Raw genomic sequence first — 27,729 nt, 5'->3', positions numbered from 1 at the left:
AACTGAAAGTTTGAGGAGATAATTGTGTAGATTCTATAGCAAAATGTCTGGGTTAGAGGCCCATCTCCAACACTAACTGTGTTGTCTATGAAAAGTCATTTAGGTGCCCTGTGCTTCAGTTTCCTCAGCTGTAAAATGGAACCAAAAATTGTACTTTATGAGGATGTCGTTAGGATAAGAGGAATTAAAACAGAGAGTGGCCCAAAGTAAGTGCTAAATAAGGACTACCTGATTCACATAGCCACAGGCGGTGTCGATCCCAAGACTGGTAGGTCAAATAGCACGGCTCTTGCTCACAGGTTGCAAAGATGGGCGAATCCCAAGATCAGCACGCAAGACTGCAGGTAAGCTGCTAGCTCAAGTCTGGAGAACTGGAGGTCAGACTAAGAGGAGCCAAGTGCAAGATTCAGAGTGAGCAAAAGCCCCTGAGCCTTGCCAGAATGTCCACTTATATTCAGTGCTGGCCACACGCCCAAGGAAACTCCCTTTCAAATGATTGGCTACTCACAGCAGATCCCTTCATGGAGGTGATCCCATTATATCAAATCTCATCATAGAAGTGATCACAGCATCATACAACTGCCAAACTATGTCATAATTGCCAGACTACTGAGAATCATCGCCCAGCCAAATCGACACACAATCTTAATCATCACAGTCATTACCTATAGATAAAAACCAAACCAAACCCATTGCCCTCAAGTCGATTCCAACTGATAGCAACCCTATATACAAAGTAGAACTGCACCATAGGGTTTCAAAGGAGAGCCTGGTGGATTTGAACTGCTGACCTTTTGGTTAGCAGCCATAGCTTTTAACCACTATACCACCAGGGTTTCTGTCTATAGGTAGTACATATGCACATACATACCTATATCTATACACGTATACGTATAAACCTTTTATTAACTCTACTTACTTGTTTGTTCCAATTGCTGTGCTTACCTAAGTAACAATTTTAGCTCAACTCAGAGAATTATAACATCAATGTGATGGGGTAGAAATATCACAGACATTGACGAAGGTAGATTGGGGTTGAATTTCCTTATTTATTACGGTAATTTACGTCATTATTCAGCCTTAGTTTTTTTCATCTGTAAAATGGGCATCGCAGTGTCTAACTTGCAGTTAGTTGTAAAAATTTAAAGAGATATTATTTCTGAAATGTTACTACAGTCCTTGAAACATAGCAATTTTAAACAAATATTAGTTGTTCCCACCTGTATAAACCAAAAACCTGTTGCCATAGAGTCGATTCCAACTCAAAGTAAGCCTATAGGACAGAGTAGAACTGCCCCATAGGGCTTCCAAGGAGCGGCTGGGGGATTTGAACTGCCGCCTTTTTGCTTAGCAGTCAGAGTTCTTAACTACCGTGCCACCAGAGCTCCTCGTCTGTGCAGAGCTGCTAACAAGTCCCTTTTGGAATGCTTCCAAATTGATCCCGGGGAGGGTTTAGAATCAGAATATAGTTAAAATTCGACCACAGAAACAATGGGCCTGAAACAAGCACTCTCCCCCGTTCGCAATAATTATGCTGATTGATGTCCCAGGGTCCAGAGTTTTTAGAACAGTTTTAGATTTATAGGACAATTGTGAAGATAGCAGAGGGTTCCCATAAACCTGCACCCAGTTTCCCCTATTATTAACATTTTATATTAGTGTGGTGCATGTTTAATCCCTGATGAACCAATACAGTGGAGGCACACACACACACACAAAAATACTATGTGACTATTAGCTTTTATGTGGGTATGTGGTCAGTTTTGAGGCTTGCAAATATTATACTGAGAAACAATGTTTTACTGCCACCTACTGTTCAAAATAAGTATACATTTTTTTTAAATTTTGATTCTAAGAACTTTTTTCCTTTATCCATACTTTCACAGTGGTTAAGTATTTGGCTGCTAACCAAAAGGTCAACAGTTCAAGTCCACCAGCAGCTCCTTGGAAACTCTATGGGGCAGTTCTATTCTGTCTTTAGGGTTGCTATGAGTCGGAATCGACTTGATGGCACTGGGTTTGAATTTTTTTGGGTTATACTTTCATAGTAATGTAGAGTTATAAGTCCTCTTATAGTTCATTTTTTTTTTACCACCTCAACAAATAGATGAAGACACTGAAATTCAGAGAGACAGAGTCACAGAGGTAGCCATTGACAAATCCATTCACTCATTCATATACTCATCAAACAACTATTTAAAACCTTCATTGAAAGATGTGTTAAGAATACAAAGATGAATGAGACATGGTCACGTTCTTCAGGGATCTCAGAGTCTGATGGTGTTATAAAAAGATTACTACAAAAATGTGATTAGTACATATGCTTCAATTGTTCTGGGAACAAAGGGAAAAGCATATAATTAGCTTAGGCTGTAAGTGGGAAGATTAGAAGTATGAGGTTCAGGTAGGTTTTCTTGTGGGGGGTTGTGGTCTCAAGCAAATCTTAAAAGATCAGCCAGAAGTAACTAGGTAAATAGGAAGGGTCTGGAAAGGAAGGTATACCAGAAATAACATCAGGAACAAAGGCAAGAATAGTACTGGGAATGTGAGAAATAGAAAAGACTGGCGAGTGTAAGACAAGTGGAGGCAACAGATGAGATTCAAGAGGCAATCAGGGACCAGGCCATAGAGGAATTTGCACTTGAGTTTTGGAAACCTTGACTTAATCCTAGAGGTGATGGGGAAACCAGGAAGGGGTGCATGCAGGAGGGAGCCAGGGTCAGATGTATACTGAGAAGGACCGTTTCAGCAATCTGGTGGGAGATGTATTGTGGTGACGGGTTTGGGGGGGAGTGTTCAGACCTGGATACAGGGAGAGCAGTGAGGGGGCTGCCGTAGCAGTAAAGGCAACTGCACTAGGGTGGAGTAGGGATGGAGCCAGGAGCCTGGGCTGTAGAAATCTTTGGGAGGTAACGTAGCTGGCAGTGACTCATTACATACCTTTATGATCTCAAGGAGAGAAATTAATCATATATTATGCTGAGAGGCGATAAGGCTGACAATTTTAACAATAAGACCTTCCAAAAGGAAGAGCGTTCAGATCTTTGGATCTGTTTTAAGACTAGAACTGGTTCTTGTCTTCATTCATCAAGGATTAATTAAAATCCTATGATGTATAAGGTATTGGTGCAAGTAAAGTTGAAGTTGAAGAAAATTAGAACAAGACCCCAAGAGCCAAAGTACAACCTTGAGTATATCCACCTGAATTTAGAGACCATCTCAAGAATAGATTTGATGCACTGAACACTAATGACCAAAGACTGGACAAGTTGCAGAATGGCATCAATGACAACACATGTGAAGAAAGCAAGAAGTCATTAAAAAAAACAGGAAAGAAAGATCAAAATGGATGTCAGAAGAGTCTCTGAAAGTTGTTCTTGAATGTAGAATAGCTAAAGTGAACAGAAGAAAAGATGACGTAAATAAAAGAGCTGAACAGAAGATTTCAAAGGGCAGCTTGAGAAGATGAAGTAAAGTATTGTAATGAAATGTGCAAAGACCTGGAGCTAGAAAACCAAAAGAGAAGAACACGTTCAGTATTTCTCAAGCTGAAAGAACTAAAGAAAAAATTCAAGCCTCGAGTTGCAATATCGAAGGATTTTATGGAGAAAATATTAAATGATGCAGGAAACATCAAAAGAAGAGACATTGTACCAAAAAGAATTGGTCATTTCAGGCGGTAGCATATTATCAAGAACCAATGGTACTGAAGGAAGAGGTCCAAGCTGCACTGAAGGCATTGGTGAAAAACCAGGCTCCAGGAATTAGCAGAATACTAACTGGGATGTTTCAACAAACGGATGCAGGGTGGAAGCTCTCTCTCATCTATGCCAAGAAATTTGGAAGATAGCTACCTAGCCAACTGACTGGACAACATCCGTATTTGTACCCATTCCAAAGAAAGGTGATTCCATAGAATGCAGTAATTATTGGACAATATCATTAATATCACACACAAGTAAAATTTTGCTGAAGATCATTCAAAAGAGGTTGGAGCAGAACACTGACAGGAAACTGCCAGAAATTCAAGCCAAATTCAGAAAAGGATGTGGAACAAGGGATATCATTGCTGATGTCAGATGGATCCTGCCTGAAAGCAGAGAATACCAAAAGGATATTTAATCCAAAAACCATTTACCTGTGTTTTATTGACTACACAAAGGTATTAGGCTGTGTGGATCATAACAAATTATGGATAACATTGAAAAGAATGGGGATTCCAGAACACTTAAATGTGTTCATGAAGAAACTGTATTTAGACCAAGAGGCAGTCGTTCAAACAGAACAATGGGATACTGCGTGGTTCAAGTCAGGAAAGGTGTGTGCACCAGGGTTGTATCCTTTCACCATACCTATTCAATCTGTATGCTGAGCAAATAATCTGAGAAACTGGACTATATGAGGAAGAATGGGACATTAGCTTTTGAGGAAGAATGATTAACAACCTGCGATATGCAGATGAAACAACCTTGCTTGCTAAAAGTGAAGAGGACTTGAAGTACTTACTGATGAAGATCAAAGACCACAGCCTTCAGTATGGATTACACCTCAATATAAAGAAAACAAAAGTCCTCACAACTGGACTAATAAGCAACATCCAGGTAAACAGAGAAAAGACTGAAGTTGTCAGGGATTTCATTTTACTTGGATCAATGCCCATGGAAGCAGCAGGCAAGAAATCAAATGAAGCATTGGATTGGGCAAATCTGCGGCAAAAGACCTCTTTGAAGTGTTAAAAAGCGTTGATGTCACTTTAAGAACTAAGGTGGGCCTGACCCAAGCCATGGTGTTTTCAGGCACCGCATATGTATGTGAAAGCGGGACAATGAATAACGAAGGCCGAAGAGGAATTTATGCCTTTGAATTATGGTGTTGGTAAAGAATACTGAATATATCACGGACTGCCAGAAAGACAAACAAATCTGTCTAGTAAGAAGTAGATGCTCCTAAGAAGCAAGAATGGCAAGGCTCCATCTCACATACTTTGGACATGTTATCAGGAGGCGCCAATCCCTGGAGAAGGACATCATGCTTGGTAAAGTAGAGGGTCAGGGAAAAAGAGGAACGACCTCAATGCGATGGATTGACACAGTGGCTGCAACAATGGACTCAAGCATAGCAACAATTGTGAGGATGGTGCAGGACCAGACAGTGTTTCGTTCTGTTGACCATAGGGTCGCTATGAGTCAGAAATGACTAGAGGGCACCTAACAACAACCACAGCATTGGTAACATGGACACAATGGTGAGAGATAGCACAAAACATCCTTGTCAACGTTGAATTTGCAGTGCCGTTGGGGGGCGTGGGTAGATATAAATGATATAATAAAAAACAAATATGTAATTCAGATTGTGTTCAAACTTTTGAAGGACAGGTAACCGGAACCCCATCTAGTCAGGGGAATCAGGAAAGGCTTCCTGAGGGAGCGAAGTTTTGCTGAGATCTGGGGGTCAGTAGATGCTCACTAGGTGAAAGGAATAGGAGTGTGTGGGGTGAAGGTAGAGGAGGAAAAAAATCTGGGTTCATATCTACTGTGTTCCCATGGCCATTTTTATCATATGCAGTATATATTTAATTTCTTGGATTTCACCTTTGGTTCAAGAATTCGAGTCTTAATTATTATTCTAGACCCTCGGTTTTCAGCAGCAGTCAAGCCTTATCATTAATATTGAATATAAAAAATAACGTCCTGACTGTTCACCAAATGGTTGATGCCAGAAATATTTACTGAATTCAGAGGAGACCCACCCATATCCTCTGGAGGGTGCTCTCACCATGGATTCTAAGGGACAGCCACTTCAGAGCCATATCATTGCCCAAAGATCTTATTAGCTAAGCCTAAAACATTAGTGCTGGGGTGGGGAGCAATTCATTACAGCTTGTGAGAAGTTGGTAGTAGGTTGGGTGTTTTCGAGGACAAAGAGAAGGAAAAAAAGAAGGAACTTTTTGGAAAAATATACCCCAAACTTCCATAAAGGGCTATTGTGGTTGATAGTACTGTCTCTGGTATCAAAATGCCTCTGTAAAAGTCTGGCTTTGCCCCTCTGTGAATGTGTGGTCTTGAGCAAGCTATTTAACTTGCTTGTGCCTCAGTCTTCTTGTCTATTAGAGGGAGATGATAATAGTATATACCTCCGGAGGTGAACGTGAAGCACTTACTGGCACATAGTAAGCTCCCAGCTGACCTTACTTAACTGTTGTTATCATTTATTACTATTACTTTCTCTAGTTGGGAGAGTGAAACGAATACAATTTTTCCTTCTTACATTATATATTTCTGTATTGTTGTTTGCAACATTTCATGTATAAGTACAAAGAATCAAAATTTACAAAAAGCAAACCTGATTTTCTTAGACTTTTTTTTTTCTTCCAAGTATTCTGCAATCTGCAGATTATCCAGTAGGAGGAGCAATCCAACTGTCTACCATCCTTACTACAGATCGTCTCCAATTTAGGAGTTACCCAGCTAAAACGACCGCGTTTATGACCTCTGCTGTTGGTGGTGGTGTTGTTGTATACCTTATTGTTAGTAATATGTATTACATGCAGTATCTCAGCACGTAATTTGCAGATGTTACCTTCTCAGATGTTCAATTTTATGATTTACTGTTCAAAACCCTACCTAAATCAGGGGCTTCAGTTGTTTGAAAACATGGACCCAAAGGCTGATCGCTTTGCTAAAGCCGACAGGCAGATTCAGGAAGCAATGCAACATTACCGCGAAATATACGAAGAAAAAAAGAAAAGGACTGTACAGACAACTCTCACTCATTTTCTGACTAGAAACGCCATCCCCATTCCCAGGGATAATCCAGAACCTTCCACAGGTGGAGTTATTGTGCACGAACAAAATGCCAATTTTGCCCGACTCTTCTGCGTTGTTGGAGTAAGTTTTTATGATTTATTTTTTATATATGTATGTATTAAAATATATGTGTAAATTTATATGTAGTTTCCAACCCTCAAAGACTAAAAAAAAAAAGGGGTTGGATTTATAAAGATACTGATAATAAAAGGGAATAATAATGGAAAAAAAAAAAAAAGAGGTATTCGACTCCCATCAAAACCGACTTACAACGAAGTCGTCGGAACCGAACCCTGTAGTAAGTTGAGGACTACCTGTATACTCCGTCATTTTATGAATAAGCCTACAATGAATGATTGCATTGTTTAAGGTAACTTAGTAGTAAGTTTAAGATAACGTAGTGAAAACTTTGTGGTATTTGTGTGTAGAATCTGCCCCTTATAAATATGAAAAAAAAAAAAAAAAAAAAACCTTTTCCAAACTTAGTAACATGGAAACCTATGTGGGAATTACCACCACCACCATCATCATCATCATCCGTTGTATTGTGACTTACTGTGTGCTGGATACTATCCTGAGAATTTTACACGTATTAGCTGTTTTAATAACTCATTACAACACTATGAAGTGGGGACTATCTGTTTTATGAACGAGGAAGCTGAGGCACAGAGAAGTTAAGTAATGTGCCCAAGGTCACTCAGGTACTATGAGAAAGGGTCTGAACCTGAGCAATCTGATTTCACGGTCTGTAAATCTTGTGTTAGGTACATTACTGTTGGAACCCAATCAGATTCGTTTAGTCTCTTTTGAAGAGTTGCTTTCACCCCAGCCTCAATGAACTTTTTTCCCACGAATCCATTGGAACAAGAAAAAGAAGTTATATCTAGTCCAAAATTATTCAGAGATATTAAGACACCAGTGAAACTCTCATTTTGTCTGAAACCACTTTGCTTGTGATCAGTACTCTATTCTACTGTATAATTATAATCTTTCCTCACACATGTATTATACACAGCTATTTAGACAAATATTTTCAATATATTTGAAAACCCTGAGAATGTATTTTCTTCATACAATGCATACCACATGCAGTTAACTCTTGGCATAATATCATTTAGTGTTATTCTTTGAAAGTGAAAGTATTTTCCTCTAATGAAGATGTGAATTTGGTTTACGTAAAATTAAGGCTAGGGGAATTATTTCACGTGGTTTCAGATACTGGCTTTTTCAGTACTTTTATTCATCCTCAAAAATTGCCAGAGCATTACATAAGACAAAATGATATTCTGTTTCTATGGAGAAATACAAGCTCCTATAAAGCGTTATCATGGTTGATTGTACTCGGTTATCAGGCTGCCTAGGTTAAAGTCTAGCTTTGCCCTTCTGTGGAATTGTGGTCTTGAGCAAGCTACTTAACTTGTTTGTGCCTCAGTCTTCTTATCTGTTAGGAGATGATAATAATACATACCTTAGGAAGTGAGAAACAGAGGGATAAATTTTAAACATTGCTAGTTGTAGTTTCCATTTCCTTTATATTAAATTAGGGTTGGTTTGACCTCAAGGCTGACTATATGAATCCATCCAGCAGCACTGTGGATGAAAGGCCTCATAACCTGCTCCTATAAAGATTACAACCAAGAAAACTCTGTGAAGCAGTTCTACTCTTTAACTCTGTACACCGTGAGTCAGGATAGACTGGAAGGCAATGGGGTTTTTAATTTAATTTTATTTTTATATTAATGAAAAAAGTGAGGGGTTCAGAAGACATCTTTGGAAGTGTAAGAAAGATGTGACCCTCTTTGGATGTGAGCAGTGATTAGCCCAAAGGCACCATTGTGCCTGACATTGACAACGGTTCTCCCCAGTCTCCTGCCCTGCTGCCATTCCACCCTCCCTGCCACACAAGCAGAGTCATGGAGGTCGGATTTTAGGTGCTGGTTACATGCTGGTGTATGGTTTTAATCAGAGAAATCTCGATAGTAAATAAAGAAATTATATTAAAAAAAAAACCCGTTGCTGTCATAGCAACCCTATAGGACAGAGTAGAACTGCCCAATATGGAGGGCCTGGTGGATCTGAACTGCCAACCTTTAGGTTAGCAGCCGTAGCTCATAACCACTATGCTGCCTGGGTTTCCAGAGTATGTATAGCAGGGCGTTTCAAGAAGGTTTCAAGATCTATCCTGAAGTACAATGCTGTCAGTGATAGGATAATATCCATGTGGCTACAAGGAAGACCACTTAATATGACTATTATTCAAATTTACACACCAACCACTAGGGCCAAAGATGAAGAAATAGAAGACTTTTATCAGCTGCTGCAGTCTGAAATTGATTGAACATGCAATCAAGATGCATTGATAATTACTGGCGATTGGAATGCAAAAGTTAGAAACAAAGAAGAATGATCAGTAGTTGGAAAATATGGCCTTGGTGATAGAAACAATGCCGGAGATCGAATGATAGAACTTTGCAAGACCAACGACTTCTTCACTGCAAATACCTTCTTTCACCAACATAAATGGCGACTATACACATGGACCTTGCCAGATGGAACACACAGAAATCAAATTGACTACATCTGTGGAAAGAGACGATGGAAAAGCTCAAAATCATCAGTCAGAACAAGGCCAGGGGCCGACTGTGGAACAGACCATCAATTGCTCATATGTAAGTTCAAGCTGAAACTGAAGAAAATCAGAGCGAGTCCACGAGAGCCAAAATATGACCTTGAGTATATCTCACCTGAATTTAGAGACCATCTCAGGAATAGATTTGAGGCGTTGAACAATAGTGACTGAAGACCAGACGAGTTGTGGAATGACATCAAGGACATCATCCATGAAGAAAGCAAGCAGTCACTGAAAAGACAGGAAAGAAAGAAAAGACCAAGATGGATGTCAGAGGAGACTCTGAAACTTGCTCTTGAGTGTCAAGCAGCTAAAGCAAAAGGAAGAATTGATGAAGTAAAAGAACTGAACAGAAGATTTCAAAGGGCCTCTCGAGAAGACAGAGTAAAATATTATAATGACATGCGCAAAGACCTGGAGCTAGAAAACCAAAAGAGAAGAACACATTCAGTATTTCTCAAGCTGAAAGAACTGAAGAAAAAATTCAAGCCTCGAGTTGCAGTAGTGAAGGATTCCATGGGGAAAATATTAAATGATGCAGGAAGCATCAAAAGAAGATGGAATGAATACACAGAGTCATTATACCAAAAAGAATTAGTCAATATTCAACCATTTCAAGAGGTGGCATATGATCAGGAACTGATGGTACTGAAGGAAGAAGTCCAAGCTGCTCTGAAGGCATTGGCAAAAAACAAGGCTCCAGGAATTGATGGAATATCAACTGAGATGTTTCAACAAACAGATGCAGCACTGGAGGTGCTCATTCGTCTGTGCCAAGAAATATGGAAGACAGCTTCTTGGCCAACTGACTGGAAGAGATCCATATTTATGCCTATTCCCAAGAAAGGTGATCCAACCGAATGTGGAAATTATAGAACAATATCATTAACATCACACGCAAGCAAAATTTTGCTGAAAATCATTCAAAAATGGCTGCAGCAGTATATCGACAGGGAACTGCCAGAAATTCAGGCCAGTTGCAGAAGAGGACGTGGAACCAGGGATATCATTGCTGATGTCAGATGGATCCTGGCTGAAAGCAGAGAATACCAGAAGGATATGTACCTGTGTTTTATTGACTATGCAAAGGCATTTGACTGTGTGGATCATAACAAACTATGGATAACATTGCAAAGAATGGGAATTCCAAAACACTGAATTGTGCTCATGAGGAACCTTTACATAGATCAAGAGGCAGTTGTTCGGACAGAACAAGGGGATGCTGATTGGTTTAAAGTCAGGAAAGGTGTGTGTCAGGGTTGTATTCTTTCACCATATTTAATCTGTATGCTGAACAAATAATATGAGAAGTTGGACTATATGAAGAAGAATGGGGTATCAGGATTGGAGGAAGACTCGTTAACAACCTGCGTTATGCAGATGACACAACCTTGCTTGCTGAAAGCGAACAGAACTTGAAGCACTTACTAATGAACATCAAAGACCACAGCCTTTGGTATGGACTGCACCTCAACATAAAGAAAACAAAAATCCTCACAACTGGACCAATAAGCAACATCATGGTAAACGGAGAGAAGATTGAGGTTGTCAAGGATTTCATTTTACTTGGATCCACAATCAACAACCATGGAAGCAGCAGTCAAGAAATCAAAAGATGCATTGCATTGGGTAAATCTGCTGCAAAGGACCTCTTTAAAGTATTGAAGAGCAAAGATGTCACCGTGAAGACTAAGGTGCGCCTGACCCAAGCTATGGTATTTTCAATCACATCATATGCATGTGAAAGCTGGACAATGAATAAGGAAGACTGAAGAAGAGCTGACACCTTTGAATTGTGGTCTTGGTGAAGAATATTGAATATACCATGGACTGCCCAAAGAACGAACAAATCTGTCTTGGAAGAAGTGCAGCCAGAATGCTCCTCAGAGGCAAGGATGGCGAGACTGCATCTTACATACTTTGGACATGTTGTCAGGAGGGATCAGTCCCTGGAGAAGGACATCATGCTTGGCAGAGTACAGGGTCAGTGGAAAAGAGGAAGACCCTCAACGAGGTGGATTGACACAGTGGCTGCAACAATGAGCTCAAGCATAACAATGATTGTAAGGATGGCTCAGGACCAGGCAGTGTTTCATTCTGTTGTACATAGGGTCACTATGAGTCAGAACCAACTCCAGGGCACCTAACAACAGCAACAACATAGCAGGGTGTAACTGGTGGAGATCTGTGATAGGGACTGGACTGCAGCAGATAACATGAAGTTATCCAGGGAAGCCAGAGAAATCGCTTCCAAGATTGGCATGAGTACTTGTTACATTAAATGTGTTCATTTACCAAATGTTCACCCAGCTCCTCTTATGACCCAGACACTGTGCTAGACACGGAGGATACACAAATAAAACATAGCCTCTGCTGTCAAAGAGCTCGCAATCACATGGGAAAGGCAGGAAGGAAAACAGATAAGAGTATGAAGTGAACAATGGTGCAAGGTACAAAGGTGGAGTCCAGGAGGAAGTGACCGCCTCTGCCTGGGCGGGCCAGGGACGAATTTCTGGGTTTGGACATACGCATTCAAAGATTCAGAGTCCAGCATTTATCCACAGGCACAATTTGGACAACCATCTCCAAGTGCTTGACGCTCAAATATATATTGTTGAAAAGCAGACCACTATCCGCCATGTAGGAAGAAAGCCCTGGCGATCTACTTCCAGAAAATCAGCCAATGAAAACCCTATGGATCACAGCGTCGGATAGGGGGACTGCTGACCGGCAGCTACCAATAACAACATCCGATCTGTGAGGTCAAATATTTAGCTACAGGTGAAAATGTGAACAAGTGTACACACTGAGAAGAAAAACATTTGTTGGGAGAAAGTCATGTAAGAGGGAAATGAAGCTATTGAGAAATGCAAGACCTTCGTTCCCTCCTTCCCGGGCGCGCTCGATGGCAGCCCGGGACCCCCACCCAGTGCGGTGGCCCTCTAGCCCCCGCACGAGCTTCGGGCTTCCGCCTCGGCGCCAGCTCAGGGACGGGTTAAGGTCACCCACCCCGGGTGTAATCTGAACCCGGACTGTTTTACCAACCGGCCCCGCCTCTGCCAGCGCGCTCCCGGCCGGCAGGGCAGGTCCGGGCGGGCGCGCTCTGAGTCACCGGAATTTAGGTGGGGCCCGGGGACCGCGCCCTGGCGCCCGACCCCGAGCGTCCCCGTGGGAGCCACCTCCCCGCGCGCTCGTCCCTTTTGTCCGGGTGCTCGCGCTCGGCGGCCACTCTCTGCCGGCGCCTGTCCCCCGCGCTCCTCTCCTCCGCGTCGCCACCGTCGAGATGCTGCGCTGCGGCCTGGCCTGCGAGCGCTGCAGGTGGATCCTGCCCCTGCTCCTGCTCTGCGCCATCGTCTTCGACATCATCGCGCTGGCCGGCCGCGGCTGGCTGCAGTCGAGCAACCACGGAGAGACGTCGTCGCTGTGGTGGAAATGCAACGGCGAGGGCGGCGGCACAGGGTCCTTCGAGCAAGGCTGCCAAAGCCTCATGGACTTCGGTGAGTGCCCGCGCGCCGCCGGGAAGCCTGGGCCCGAGACGCGTGGGAGCCGCCCGCTGTTCAGGGACGTGACAGGACCCGGCTTAATTAATAGGTGCTTAAAAAAAAAAAAAAAAAAAAGTGTGTTTAAAGCAGCCCCAGTTTTGAGTGGCTCAATCCAGGCTCAAAATTGGAAGACAATGGCCCTAGTTCAAACTATGTATTTTCGTATGGTTTGTCAGTCAAATGCAAAAGATAGCAGCCACTGAAAAGGTTTAGATGAGTAAGTATAATAAACAAAATAAGTTTTTTGGAAAACTTGCTGAAATTTCTTCCCGTTCCCTTTTCTCCTTCTCCTCTGGTTGTTCTTATGATTAAAATATCATTATAAATAGGTCCCTCCCCTAGTATCGGTGTTTTCCTTTTAACGTGAATCAAGTGAAAGAAACCCTTCTTGCATTAAAAAAGCCCATTCCGTTAAAGTGTTAGCAGTTACGATTTCAATAGATACTTTAGTATTTCACAGGTCAGGCTAGTTCCTGTAAGTACTTGTTTTATGGGGTGCCCTTTTGGTTTATGTATGGCATGGCTGTTTAGAAAAAAAAAAAATTTTTTTTTTAATCTGATGTGAAATATAGAAAACAAGCAAATCTTCCACCTTATTCGAGCTAAACACTGTAGACTAATTTAAGATACTGCAGATGGATATTCTATTTTTCCAGCATGACTTATTAATAGACATGAGTGAGAGAAGCCTGTTCATGTCTGCAAAGGCATTTTTTTCTTTCACGTAGGATATCTCTCCCTGCTTGGCGGTTGATATGGAGACAAGCTTGTGTTTTACTGTGATTAGCAATGTGTCTGGGGTGGGAAGAGGGTTTAGGTGTGAATATAATCAAAATCTTGAAGGCCAAAGATTACTGAATCGGGCTTTACCAACTGGATTTAATAGGATTAAACAAAGAAAGAAGGAACGCTGGCGGTGAAAGTGGCTAAGCTCTGGACTGCCATCCTAAGGGTTGGCGGTTCAAATCCGCCTAGCGGCTCCTGGGGAGAAAGACCTGGCAATTTGCTTCTATAAGGATTACAGAACCCTATGGGACAGTTAAGCTCTGTCACATGGGGTCGCTATGAGTCAGAATCAGCAAAAAACAGAAGGCTGCCCTGCTGTCTTCCATTCGCTGCTATGATCATTAACTTGATTCTTTCCCATAAGCCCACCCAGAGCTTCCAATCAAACCGTGTTTATTTGGGGATCTGGAGCCCTGTACCAGGGTCTTGGGCTCTATCTTATCTACTGTGGAACTGTTTGGAAGTGCCTATGATGCACTTTCACCCAAAAGGAGGCCTGGTGCTCATTGGACAGGTAATAAAATGCAAAGACTTCTGGGAGTCTTGCTTTCCTGAAAGTTTGTGTTTCTCCTCTCCTCTCCTCTTGTTTTTTATGATGCACTTTCACCCAAAAGGAGGCCTGGTGCTCATAATAAAATGCAAAGACTTCTGGGAGTCTTGCTTTCCTGAAAGTTTGTGTTTCTCCTCTCCTCTCCTCTTGAAACACACAAAAACTTGCTGCCTGCTAGGGTTTGTGTTATTCCAGGTCTTTTAAGTGTTCGAAGGGAATGGATTTCTTTGAAATAATAAAACTGTAACTTCTAGTTAAAATGCTCTCAAACTGTGTCTCTCTTAGGGGACTTAACAGGTCTGTTTGTGTGTTTTGAAGGCTAACACACACCAGAGGATACTCACTAATCTTCTCCACGTAAAGTAAGAAGGTTAGCCCGCTGACGGGTGAGCTAGTGATCAGCACTATTGCTGGGACATGATTTGCCCTGAGGGCTCTTGCCATGACTACAGCCCTCTTGTGAAACACCCACAATGCAGTTTTTATTGCCTTGACTTGCAGAGTGAGCTCACCTTTCTAGGGTGTGGTTGTTCCAACCTCAGGCTGACTCCAGTGCTTTGTATATGGAAGGGAGTAAGCAGGTTTTGTTTCTTAGTTTGCTAAATTATTTAATTAGATAAAGTCTAAAGCCTTTCCCCTTTTAATTGTAAGGAAAACATTGATCCAGGGTACCATTTATGTTTCGAGTTGATATAAAATGTGATTTTTGGAAAAGCTCAGTTTGATTATCTGGTCAAGTAAGTCTTGAAAAATCTATTACTACCTTTGTGATGCAGCAAAATGGATTTTCACAAACCAGTGGTGGCTTTAACATCTCAATTTAGTTATTCCTGTTGACTTTTACAAAGTTAACATGGTGCTGCCAATAATGTGTTAGAAGAAGCTCTCGCTTAAGGCCTAGAATCATTCATGAGTCTAGGATTTGCTCTGGCATGAGGTGCCCATGGGGAGAAGACAATAGATGTGAAGCCACCAGGAGAGGCAGACCTCTGACCTGTGTAATCAAAGTTGAGTTCAAGTGCTCACTACACTTCTGCAACATTCCCTGTCCTTGGTCTCTGTTTCCAGTTTTCGGAAGAAATATATCAGGAGGATATTTTAAGCATTAGCTAATGCAGATTTCAAATCCCAGGCAAGCTCCGTCTTGTCGGGGTGGAGAATGGAGGTGAGTTTGAACCACTCCTTGTGCACCTGGAAAGAAAGTGGAAAGTCAAGTTGGTGTGGCCTGGTTGAAGAGCGCATGACTTGAATCTGAACTCAGGAGTGCAGTCTCACTTTTACCAGAGACACCCTTTGAATACTGCCAAATGCAATGAATGTTTTTTACATTAAATCGGCTTGGACACGTCAAAGAAAGTCAAAGATTCAGAGTAGTGTATGTAATATTTTCAAGTCATTTAACCCTATGGTTCTTAAGTGTCCAGGAAATGAGAAAAATAAGTATGTAGTCGAGAGGTGTACATTAGGCTAAGTTCAATTTAAAGGACTTCATTCTGAGATTATGCTTGTTTGGCTTTTTTGGGCGGGGAGGGGTAAAGTATTAAAATGTTCTCATTTTATGAAATTAGGCATTAGTAGATAAATTACTTTTACTTCGTGTGTGTTAATATCCTTATATAGCAAAATAAAAACTTAGCCATTCTTTATTGATTTTCATAATTAAGAGAAACATTGATCTATCAGTTATAGAGCCCAGGAACCAATGATCTAGCCCAGTCCACTCCACATTTGCTGAATCTAATGGTGACCTCCCCAGATGGCCTCAGTCCCTTTTTATTGATCTAACTTGTCGTCTCCCTGTAAGCAGATACAGACTGATGAACTACTAGAATTAGAAGGAATTAGAATGCCTTTCTTTCTCATTAACACCCATGACTGAGGTTCTTCCCTTTATTCGACAACTTAATTCTATTCCCTGGATGATGCTATTTGTTTAAAAGTACTTGTCTTCTACTGACTGAGCTGAAGTGGCTTTCCTATAAATTCTCCTTTCCAGTCTCTTCCTTCCATCTGACAAACTTTCAAATATTTGAGGGTACAACCCAAGTTCATTGCTAGTTATCTTGTCTTTAGGGTAAAATTCTCTGTTTTCCTATCTTCTTCTGTAAGGAGGTTTCCCCACTTACTGATTAAATATAATGCTTTAAAAGAAGACAGTAAAGAGATAAAGTCACATGGTTTGGTAAAAACATGCTGAATTTTATATGTGAAAAATGTTGAAGGCTAATGTGTTACCTGTATTTTTAAACACACATGCACACACACACAGACACAGACACAGACACAGACACACACACACACACACACACACACTGGTAAATAGTTACCAGCTGGCTCAGTTTCAGGGGAAAATGTCAGAGCTTGTAAAGAATCTCACACCAGCTGTGGAATGCTCTCATGTTTGACCCTGCCATTCCTTGGTAAAGCCATCTCCTTTACTGCCTTCCAAAATTTCGGCAAAGTAGATCCTTCCTATGTAGATATTTTTGGGGCCTGATGTGTGTGGACCTCTAGATTTTTGCTACTCAAAGTGTCACAGAGCAGCATCATATGGGAGCTTCTTGCACTGACGCAGATCCAGCCTCCAACTACTGAATCTGCGTTTTGACAAGATCCCCAGGTGATTCATAAGCACTTTTGAAAAGCATTGGTCTGTATTACTGCCTGTTGAATATGCGACAGTCTTTTTGAATATATGGTACACTCATGCGTGTATTTATTTATATAAATAGGATCTTTTAAAATTTTTTGAATTATTCTCTTATCATCTGCCTGTTTATGACATAAATAACCCTATGAAGATGTCTGATAAAATCTTGGATTCATTAAGTGGGGCCTTCAGTATCTTTAAGATGAATTCCTCAATCTGGAAAGGGCCAGATTGGTATCTGCAGTGCATGAGTAAGGGGTTAGACCCTAGACTGTTTTGGTCTGTAAAGCCTAATGTGAAACTATCAAAGACTGTAGGAAACCCATTAAAAGGAGAAGTACTAACTCTGGGGGAAAATTAGTGATAGCTTCCAAAAATATTATAATAGTATTAAAAATATTAGTGATTATCTACCTTAAAAATAAAAGTTTGTTTTTTTCTCTTTTCACAAGCTTTAGTAGATTTATTTATTTCTAGCTTGACATTTATTTAGTTTCACTTTTTTTGCTCTTTTCTTATCAGCTGACTTTATTGGTCTTAGTTACATGCGCCTTGGAACATTGTGTTTTCACGTGTAACCTTTGGAAAAGAAGATAGAGCATTCGTTCTCACAGGGGGAAAAAAAACCCAAAAAACAACACTTAAACACACTTCCTAGGAGAAACTCAGAATTTCATTAGTGACCGTTGAATGCTTTTCATGTTCGTGGTCTAATGTTGAATCTTTTCAAGGGATAGCAAAGTTTGATAAGTCGTTCATTTAAATGGATCTTTAATAAATCTTATTTAAAAGTGGATTTATAGTACTTTTGATTTCTTTGGTAATATGAATTTCTCCAAGTGGTAGTCAAGCAGATAAACTGAGGACATAATAGATTACATGCACAGAATTCCAAACTGATCTTTCTATAAAAAAAGAAAAGTAGTCTTACACAGAAACACAGCATCTATTTACCTGGGTGCTTTCATGGTCTCAATAAAAATGTACTCTCCTTCAGACCACACACACACACACTTAGGAAATAAAATTTGGTGTATGAAATAATAATGAAGGACAGCTTGTCTTCAGCAGAGATAAAGGACAGGCTGCCTTCGAAGAAGAACCGAGGGCCACGTGTTGAATCATAAAAGAAGTAGCTTTAGGACAAGTTTTAAAAATTGATGTTTTTCCATTCTTATTATTTGAAGAGTGGTGTCTGGTGTCTTAAACGCTAGCAAGCAGCCATCTAAGATTCATGAATTGGTCTCAACCCACCTGGATCAAAGGAGAATGAAGAACACCAAGCACACAAGGTGATTACGAGCCCAAGAGACAGAAACAGTCACGTGAACCAGAGACTACATCATCCTGAGACCAGAAGAACTAGATGGTGCCCAACTACAACCGATGACTGCCCTGATAGGGAACACAACAGAGAACCCCTGAGGGAGCAGGAGAGCAGTGGGATGCAGACCCCAAATTCTCATAAGACCAGACTTAATGGTCTGACCGAGACTAGAAGGACCCCGGTGGTCATGGCCCCCAGACCTTCTGTTGGCCCAGGACAGGAACCATTCCAGAAGGCGACTCTTCAGACATGGATTAGACTGGACAATGGGTTGGAGAGGGATGCTGGCGAGGAATGAGCTTCTTGGATCAGGTGGACACTTGAGACTATGTTGGCATCTCCTGCCTGGAGGGGAGATGAGAGGGTGGAGGGGGTTAGAAATGGACGTGAAAAGAGAGAGTGGAGGGAGAGAGTAGGCTGTCTTATTAGGGGGAAAGTAATTGGGAGTGTGTAGCAGGGTGTCTGTGGGTTTTTGTGTGAGAGACTGACTTGATTTGTAAACTTTCACTTAAAGCACAATAAAAATTATTTAAAAAATTGATGTTTTTCATTAAAGTTGGTAAACATGTAATTTAGACCATTACGTAATATAAAAATATGAATATTTCCCAAAAGTGTTGGGCAAATTGTAGATGTTAGGTTCATTCTAGAAGTTAAGGAAGACCAAAGGTGTTCAGGGTACAGGCTTATCTTAACTTTTCGGAATGTGTATCGTGGAGAATAGCCATGTTCTGCCTGACCAGCTCTCTCCTCTTCAGACAGAATATCGGGCTGGGAGGACCCTGCTCAGACCTGGTATGGTACACCTCATCATTTTAAAACAAAACAGTCAGTGACATGAGAAGGTGGGTTGCCTTGCTTGCAGAAGATCTGTCCTGTCAAGCCGTCAGAATCTCTGAGGCCACGCCAAGGTTCCTGTCTGAAAGGAGAGTTAAGTGATTTATTGCGGGTGTTTCTGAGCTGCAAGGAACAGGTTTTACACGTTGGACTTCCCAGGCAGCCTTTCTCAAGACATGATGTCGCTTAGTTTTCCTTTTTAAATTGCTTTAGACTCAGCATTTTAAATAAGCAAGACACCACTCACTGACTTGATTTGACATAGATGATGAAAAGTTTTTAAAAGGGTCTGTCTTTATGTTTATGTCCAACTGTTGTCTTTAGGTTAGATGAGCTGGCTTACTATTTCTTTTATATAATTCACTTCAAGTATCTGAAACTAAGCCTAAATTATACCTCAGCTATGATGTTAGAGGGAGTGGTAATAGCAGTAATCTGTTTGTGTTCATCTTCCTCAGAGAAACAGATCAAATTATTGATACGACTTTTACAACATTATACGTGATTTATTTAGCTGTACTTTTCAAACCTTCATCTGTGACTGTAAAAGTTTGGTTATTGAAAGATGTTCCTCGATAGGATGTTTTTGCTGTTTTTATTGGAAACTCATATTTGAATCTGCAGTTTATCTTGATTATGTTCACATTCCCCTGGCATACACATACAGGCTGTATTGCTTTTTGTTGCAGGGTTTCATGCTGGCAAACTCAATTTAAGTTTTTGTTTATTTGAATTTGATGATTGAATTCATAACAGTTGCCATAAAAAAAATGTCTAGAAATGCGACTGTTCTGGCAGTGAGTCACATGCGGAAAGTTACGTGCTCCTTTTCGGCAGTACTAAATCAATTTTATAAGGAGATTAATCATTTATTTTAGTTATTCTCAAACTTTAGTATGGACGTAAGAAATACCAGTCAAATGCAGACTCCTGGGCACTGCCTCTTGAGATCTGCTTCAGTAGGTCTGGAGGGAGGCCCAGGAAGCTGTATTTTCAACTAACAACTGATGACTCTTATGTAGTAGTCTATGGTCTATACTTTGTGAAAGCCAAATGCCAAACCCATTGCCGTCGAGTCGATGCTGACTCATAGTGACCCTATAGGACAGAGTAGGACTGTCCTGTAGAGTTTCCAAGGAGCATCTGGTGGATTCAAACTGCTGACCTTTTGGTTAGCAGCCATAGCTCTTAACCACTACACCACCAGGGCTGCCAGACTTTGCGAAGTTCCAGTTAACTATGTTCTTTCCAAAGCATGGTCCCTCTTCTCTTGAGAGCTATCTTACTTGAAGGACAAGGCAAAAGTGAGAAAAGAGACTTACTAAATTCACATTTTGGTTTTATTCATTTCTACTTTAAAATACACTGTTCTACTTTACCTTGCCTCTAAAGTCTCTCATTGATCTGACAGGAAGAGCAAGACCATTTGGAGGAGAGGAATCAAATATCTAAATGTAAAACCGGGACCAATTGTGTACCATTTCTGCCCCATCCCTGACCAGTACGATCGAGGGGCAATTTGTGTGAAAACATGGGATTTCTGAGACACAGCAGTATTCCTTCTCCTTAATAACCTATTATGCCAAGGTCCCTCATGAATTCAGAGAAAGATCTGGAGGGAGTGTGGCTGCTGGACAAGGGAACAGGAGGAGCTTAGCTCAGGTCTGATACAAAAATTCAATGGAGGAGCGAGGGACAATCTTTACATGACGGTGCAGAACCTCGTGAGTGTAGAATAAAAAGGAAAACTTGAGGTGCAGGAATATATGGGGAACTTTTTGAGCTGAGGGCTGGAGAATTAATAGCATGGCTACTATTCACACAGGATCTTTCCTCCTCACAATAATCTCAAAATGAGACATTTTTAACCTTGGTTAACAGATGAGGAGACTGACACGTGGTTAGTAGGTGGCAGAAACTTGTAAAAACCAAACCCATTGCTGTCAAGTCGATTCTGACTCATAGCGACCCTATAGGACAGAGTAGAACTGCCCCATAGGGTTTCAAAGGAATGCCTGGTGGATTCGAACTGCCAACCTTTTGATTAGCAGCTGTAGCTCTTAACCACTATGCCACCAGGGTGAGGAGAGTGACACGTGGTTAGTAGGTGACAGAGGCAGGATATAAATTGAGGTCCAGCTGACTGCAAAGCCTGTGGTCTTTCTGATATCCCATGTCTTTGTTTTACTTTGATCTAGAATTAAAAGCTACAACAGCAATAAAAACCCATTGCCATTGAGTCAGTTCTGACTTACGACGACCCTATGTGTTTCAGAGTAGAACTGCACCCCATTGGGTTTTCAATGGCTGCAATCATAAAGAAGTAGGTTGCCAGGCTTTTTGCAGCTACACTGAGTGGAGTCAAGTTGCCCACCCTTCAGTTAGTAGCTGAGCGCAAAGCACTCAGGGACCTGATCTAGAATTAAATGGGAATAAATATTGTCAGCTGTGCTGTGTTACAGGCATAGAGGTAAAAACAGGGCAGAGGTGCGCCTGACTTTTCTTTATAAACACAGTAGAGTGATAGGTTAAGATCACTTAACTTATTCCATATTTTGAATTCAGACAGGCTGGAGATGAAATTGTCTAACCCACTTTCTAGCTGTGGGACTTTGGGCAAGTTATTTGAGCTCTCCAAATTATAGTATGTCCTGATTTTTTAAAATAGTGATGATAATGATACATAGCTTAAAAGATTCCTGTGAGGATTAAATGAGTTAATGCATGTGAAGTTCTTAGCACAGTGCTTGGCACAGAGAAGCTAATTCCTAAATGGTAGTTATTGGCTCTGGGAAGAAGGCTGTTTGAAGAGATTTTAAAAATCAGTGCAGACTGAACAATAGGATTTATTAACTGAAATTGCTAGTGTGTGTATCACATATTTCCCTTCCACAGGCTGGAGGTGGCCTTCTAAAACTTCAAACCTAGGATTCAATTTTGGCTCATTCTGTTTCTTTTTAGGACCAATATCAGCAACTAAGAAGTCTTGTGCAGTAGATTGTGAATACTTCAGGAGTTAAAACGCAAAAATTTAGAATGCTTGTTTGCTATAAAATTTGCTTTTTTATAACACTACGTCTACTTCTTTACCATTAAATTGTTTTATCTAACAGCTCTGCCTCGTTGTAAATATATGTTTTCAAGAACTGTTTTTGCATGATACCAAGTGTTAATACGAACCCAAGATCCTTTTAAACTGATTTTGAACTATTTTCTGAAGAAAGTGTGATTTCGATTGTTCAATCCAAAATCATGTTGTTTACTAAAGTAGTGTTGTATTATGGAACTTGGACGAACCTTTTAAATATACCTGTTTTATGTGGCAAATGTATTAAATGAGAAACCTTCATTTAAGAGAGAGACATTTGCCCCAAAAACGAAGAGGTAAAAGCATTACTGAGTATTCGTAAATTAATGTCCCACATATGAATTGCCTATTCTCCCCCTACAATATGGAGATGTCTAAGTGTTCTCAAAAGAAAAATTGTCCCTTCACCCTAATATAATTAGTAGAAAGAAGAAGGAAAAAAAAAAGCTATTGATACTTTGACACGTGATTTTTCCATTTGACTTCTGTTCGTAATTACTGTTCCTTCTCCCTTGTAGCGTGGGGAAGAGCTGCAGCTGCCATGCTCTTCTGTGGCTTCATCATCCTTGTCATCTGCTTCGTCCTCTCCTTCTTTGCCCTCTGTGGACCCCAAATGCTTGTCTTCCTGAGAGTGATTGGCGGCCTCCTTGCCTTGGCTGGTAAGACTGTGTGTTAGGATTCTTCACTCATACCTCTTGGGTAGCCCCATATCCAGGGTCACCCACCCTGAGGGTCTGGGGTGTGTCATCCTGGAGCATAGTGCTCTCCAGAGTGTGGTCCCCAGTGCTGGCCTCCAGTGAGGGATCCAGGCTTGGGATGTGCCCTTGCCCAGCCTCCTCACTTTTCCCTGAACAACACCATGCTGAGGAGACTGGAATGTCCCTGAATCTTTCCCTCGTTGAAAGGAGTTTTGTGATCTTTATGATATGGTAGGGGCGGGAAAGGACTTGGTAGACGGATGGAGGAGGAACCAGATCTGGAATTATACCATCCACCAGGATAGAACCAGTGCCAGGAGATGATGATCTAGACATAGGCCATATGAAGAAATTTAGTTATGCAGGTGGCTGGGACTCCAATCCAGTTGGCTCATAGCGAACATTTATTGATGGACTACTAGAACTAAGAGAATCTAGGAACGAGAATTATTTGAAATTTTAGGTGGGCAACTAGAACTGGAGAAGCCTGTCAAAGGGGCAGGGTCCCAGCCGCAGCGCTGGATTCAGATAGAAAATGAGATTTCTCAAAGAGGGAAAAAGAGAAGGTGCTAACAAGGGTAAAGCTAAGCTAGGGCACCAGGTCGTTCCTCAGGATAGGAATTTAGGCTCAAGGGACCAAAGCAGAAGTCCAGCTTCAGACCTGGGGCACAAAGACAAAGTGGGAAGCTGGTCTTGGGAATCAATCAGAAGCCCTGTGACTAGAAGGGGTCCATAAGATTCAGCATGTCCACTTCGTGCTGAATTCCCCAAGTTTTTTTAGAAAAGTAAAGTTTCCAAAGCCCAGGGCCAGACAAGTGGGGCTCAGGAGACCCTGGCTGAAAGAGGTGGCCCCAGAGAAGCAGGCCAGTGCAGGCACAGCCCTAGCTTTCTTTGTGGCACATTTTGAAATTTCTCTTGATTACAGATAAGTTTACGCCAGTGTTCCCCATGTTTCAGAGTTGGCTTTTTGAATAAGATTTAAAAACCAGAAATGACTTGGAATCACAAAAGGTATAAAGAACCTTGCTGAATCCCATTTCCTTTTCTAGTTGGCTTTTGTAGTTCAAATTTATAATTTGAAGAAACACATTTACTATGTCTTCATTGCATATGTCTGAGAAGACTACATGGAAGCCTGTTTGAATCACCATTAGAAATAATTCACTGAGACATTAATGGTAAAATCCTAGTAAAACTCTTTTGTCCATTGCTCCCTTTGAGCATTAAACCATTACGATCTGGTAAGTGTCATCTCGAGCTGACAGGGTAGCAGGAGTTATGGTTGTGAAGAAAACGAGTTCCAGTTATCTTCATCATTTTTACAGCTTAAGCGTCCTGTTTAACCCTGTGTTCTCATTTTATAGTTTCATTCTTAAACCCTCCATTAAAAAGTTTGACAGGTAAAATATGAAACATATATACCTGAACCAAACCAAATGTGTTGTCAAGTCGATTCCGACTCATAGTGACCCTAGAGGACAGAGTAGAACTGCCCCATAGAGTTTTCAAGGAGTAGCTGGTGGATTCAAAGTGCTGACCTTTTGGTTAGCAGCCACAGTTCTTAACTACTGTGCCACCAGGGCAAAGAATAAAATGTCTAGGAATCTTCCTGCATCTTAATGGTAATAATGTTGAATATGGTCTACTTGAATACGTTATTTTTCATAGCAACTGTTATTTTTAATTTTACATATATGTTTTTTTACTGGGTTAAAATCAGAAAAATTGAGCAGTGATACGGCTTAGATTTTGCAGAAATAGATCAAAACCATTCATCCACCCATAAAAATCCATGGCCGTTGAGTCAATTCTGACTCATAGACCCTACAGGACAGAAAAGAACTGTCTCATAGGGTTTCCAAGGCTGTAATCTCTATGGAAGCAGACTGCCACATCTTTCTCCCCCGGGGCAGCTGGTGGGTTTGAACTGCAGACCTTTCAGTTAACAGATGTGCACTTAATGACTGTGCCACCAGGTCCCCTTCATTCGTTCATAGTATTTAATTGATCTTTGTTGGCTCATGATTAACAGGATTCCCTTAACTCTTTCATTAGCATTGCTTAGGTGGATTTAAACGAACCTTGATGATACAATGGTTAAGCACTAGGCTGCTAACCAAAAGATTGGTGCTTCAAACCCACCAGCAATTCCAAGGGAGAGAAAACCTGGTGATCTACTGCTATAAAATTACAGCCTAGGAAACCCCGTGGGGCAATTCTACGCTGTCCTATAGGGTTGCTATGAGTTGGAACCGACTCGATGGCACATTACGATAACAAATGGATTTAATGCCTATTAAAGGCAAAAACAGTTGTGGAAGAGGGAATTAATCTGTTACCATGCATTCACTCATTCATACATTGATACTTTGGGATTTTTTTCCCCTTTAGCTGTGTTCCAGATCATCTCCCTGGTAATTTACCCAGTGAAGTACACCCAGGAATTCAGGCTTCACGACAATCACGATATCACCTACATCTATAACTGGGCCTATGGCTTTGGCTGGGCAGCCACAATCATCCTCATTGGCTGTGCCTTCTTCTTCTGCTGCCTCCCCAACTACGAAGATGACCTTCTGGGCAATGCTAAGCCCAGATACTTCTACACCTCTGCCTAACATGGGGAACGAGAGCAGAAGAGAATTGCTGTGGCTGAGGTGGATTCCAGAGAAAGAAACTGTTTTCCCCAGATGATTTTGAACCTATGTTTGGCAGTGATGTCATAGTGTTCATATTATGAAACTAGTCAAAAATGTTAACATAAATTGAGAGAAAATGTTTCCTAAATGGTGTTATAGTTTTATATTCATCTTTTATATGTGTCTTGTGGAGTTAAACGAGACTTCTTTCTTTAAACTAATTACCTATCACATACCAATATTGAAGGAGTCCTGGTGGCACAGTGATTAAAGCGATTGACTACTAACCGAAAGGCCGGTGGTTTGAAACCACCAGCGGCTCCATGGGAGAAAGATGTGGCAGTCTGCTTCCATAGAGATTTACAGCCTTGGAAACCCTATGAGGTCACTATGAGTTGGAATCGACTCGATGGCAGTGGGTTTTTATACCAATATCGCCTATGTCTATTCATAACATTTATATTGTACTTGTAAAAGAATTTGAATATGAAACTTACCATTTTGTACAGTAAAAAGAAGAAGGCTTCCAGGTTTTCAATAACCTGATTAAGTTACTGTTTTCCCCAGACCGAATGGACTGGGCTTCTTAAGGGCTAAGGAGAAGAGAGAGATATTGGATAAAATTGTCAGTGACCAAACATTCTAAAAGAAATGCAAAAAATAAGTATTTTTCCAGCCTTCAGCTATTTAAAAAAGCAGAATAGTTTCCTAAATGCATATCACTTGTGAGAATTTATGATTAATATTCTGAGTCACTGAATTTTTGCTAAACTTTACATTGACCAAACCGTGTTGCAGTATCAAAGCTTCCTTTGGGAATATGATGTTAAGATATGCTTTCTCTTTTAAAGTGGTTTGTAGGGTTAGGGTGTGGGAAAATGCTTTATTGATAAATCTGTACTGTCTTGTGTCTGTATGTTCAGGATCAGAGTAGACTGGATTGAAAGATGGACTTGGTGTAATTTATCATGACTGTTACATGGAAACCCTGGTGGCGTAGTGGTTAAGTGCTACGGCTGCTAACCAAGAGGTCAGCAGTTCAAATTCACCAGGTGCTGCTTGGAAACTCTATGGGGCAGTTCTACTCTGTCCTATAGGGTCACTATGAGTCGGAATCGACTCAATGGCAGTGGGTTTGGGTTAGTGGGATACATGTGATTAGGTTGTACAGTAAAGCATTGTACAAAAGTGTCACGAAAGTGTAATTAAAACAATCTAAGGAGAAGAATTCACTTGAATTTTTCATCTCAGGTTTCACCTGGCTCTCATCATGTAGACACAGCTTCTGATAGGTAGCACCTGTAGGCAAAAACCTAGCTGTAATTAAAAACCTGGTCTTCTTGGCAAATAGATTTAAAATTTCTGATGTAAAACATGCAATGGGAGAATTCAGTGATATGTAGTTTCTGTGAATGAAAAATATACGATGTATCGGCTTCGTTATTGGTCTTTTTTATCATTTGTATTAATGCGCATAATGAAAACTAAGCTTTTTTATATCAAATTATTTTGTAAATTGCAGAATAAGCAATTGCAAAGAGTTTTCATTATGCATTTTTCCCCAATAAACCAGGTTTTCAAATCTTGTTTCTATTTAATAGTTTTTTGTCTTTAAATCTGGGGAAGGGAATTTTTAAAATATGCTCTGAGTGGGTTGCATGAACACTGGATAAACTGAAAAGTAGCTTTTTCTCAGTTTTAAGAGTCTTGCTCATTTTAGGTGTCCAATAACAGTTTCTGAGTGAACATTAATGAATTCTTGTTGTCCACTGCCAGAACTTCTTCCTTAATGAACAACGCCCCATACACAAATATCAAACATTATCTGTTCAGTACTGCCACTAATGGCAAATGGACTAAGGGATTTTGGGTAGGTTCAGATATCCCCAGGGAACATTTGTGCTGTTTGTCTGAAGGTTCATCCCTCTCTCATCTGCCACTGCACAGCCTTGTCCTTGTGATGGGATCTTCTTCCATTTAGGTGGTGGGTATAGTCATCTCTTTACATCTTTTCCACTTATTCACCTTCCCACTTGGTAAGTTTTTGCACTATTGGTCTTAGGTTAATTTTACTAAGGTATAAAAATGTGAATGTCCCTGGGTGATGTAAGTGGTAAACATGCTCAGCTCCTAACCAAAAGATTGGAGGTTGGAGTCTACCCAGAGGCACCTTGAAA

The 27,729-nt window shown here is 40.9% G+C and overlaps 1 protein-coding gene across 1 annotated transcript; it reads left to right on the top strand.

Annotated features, from left to right (window-relative positions):
- Nucleotides 1-12,512: 12,512 nt before the first annotated feature.
- On the top strand, nucleotides 12,513-27,138 carry PERP (p53 apoptosis effector related to PMP22). The gene is made up of 3 exons (XM_049902021.1): nucleotides 12,513-12,932; nucleotides 22,734-22,874; nucleotides 25,305-27,138. Exons 1-3 carry the CDS (start codon nucleotides 12,719-12,721, stop codon nucleotides 25,529-25,531), a joined length of 582 nt encoding a protein of 193 aa, XP_049757978.1. The 5' UTR covers nucleotides 12,513-12,718; the 3' UTR covers nucleotides 25,532-27,138.
- Nucleotides 27,139-27,729: the final 591 nt, after the last annotated feature.

This window comes from Elephas maximus, chromosome 1, assembly GCF_024166365.1.
Source record: "Elephas maximus indicus isolate mEleMax1 chromosome 1, mEleMax1 primary haplotype, whole genome shotgun sequence".
Classification (NCBI taxonomy): Eukaryota; Metazoa; Chordata; class Mammalia; order Proboscidea; family Elephantidae; genus Elephas; species Elephas maximus.
This window is presented reverse-complemented; position numbering and strand designations above follow the sequence as displayed.

Coding starts and splice junctions, on each gene's coding strand:
- PERP (XM_049902021.1), top strand. CDS start 12,719: ATGCTGCGCTGCGGCCTGGCCTGCGAGCGCTGCAGGTGGATCCTGCCC. Junction 12,933..22,733: donor CCAAAGCCTCATGGACTTCG/GTGAGTGCCCGC, acceptor TCTCCCTTGTAG/CGTGGGGAAGAGCTGCAGCT. Junction 22,875..25,304: donor CGGCCTCCTTGCCTTGGCTG/GTAAGACTGTGT, acceptor TTTCCCCTTTAG/CTGTGTTCCAGATCATCTCC.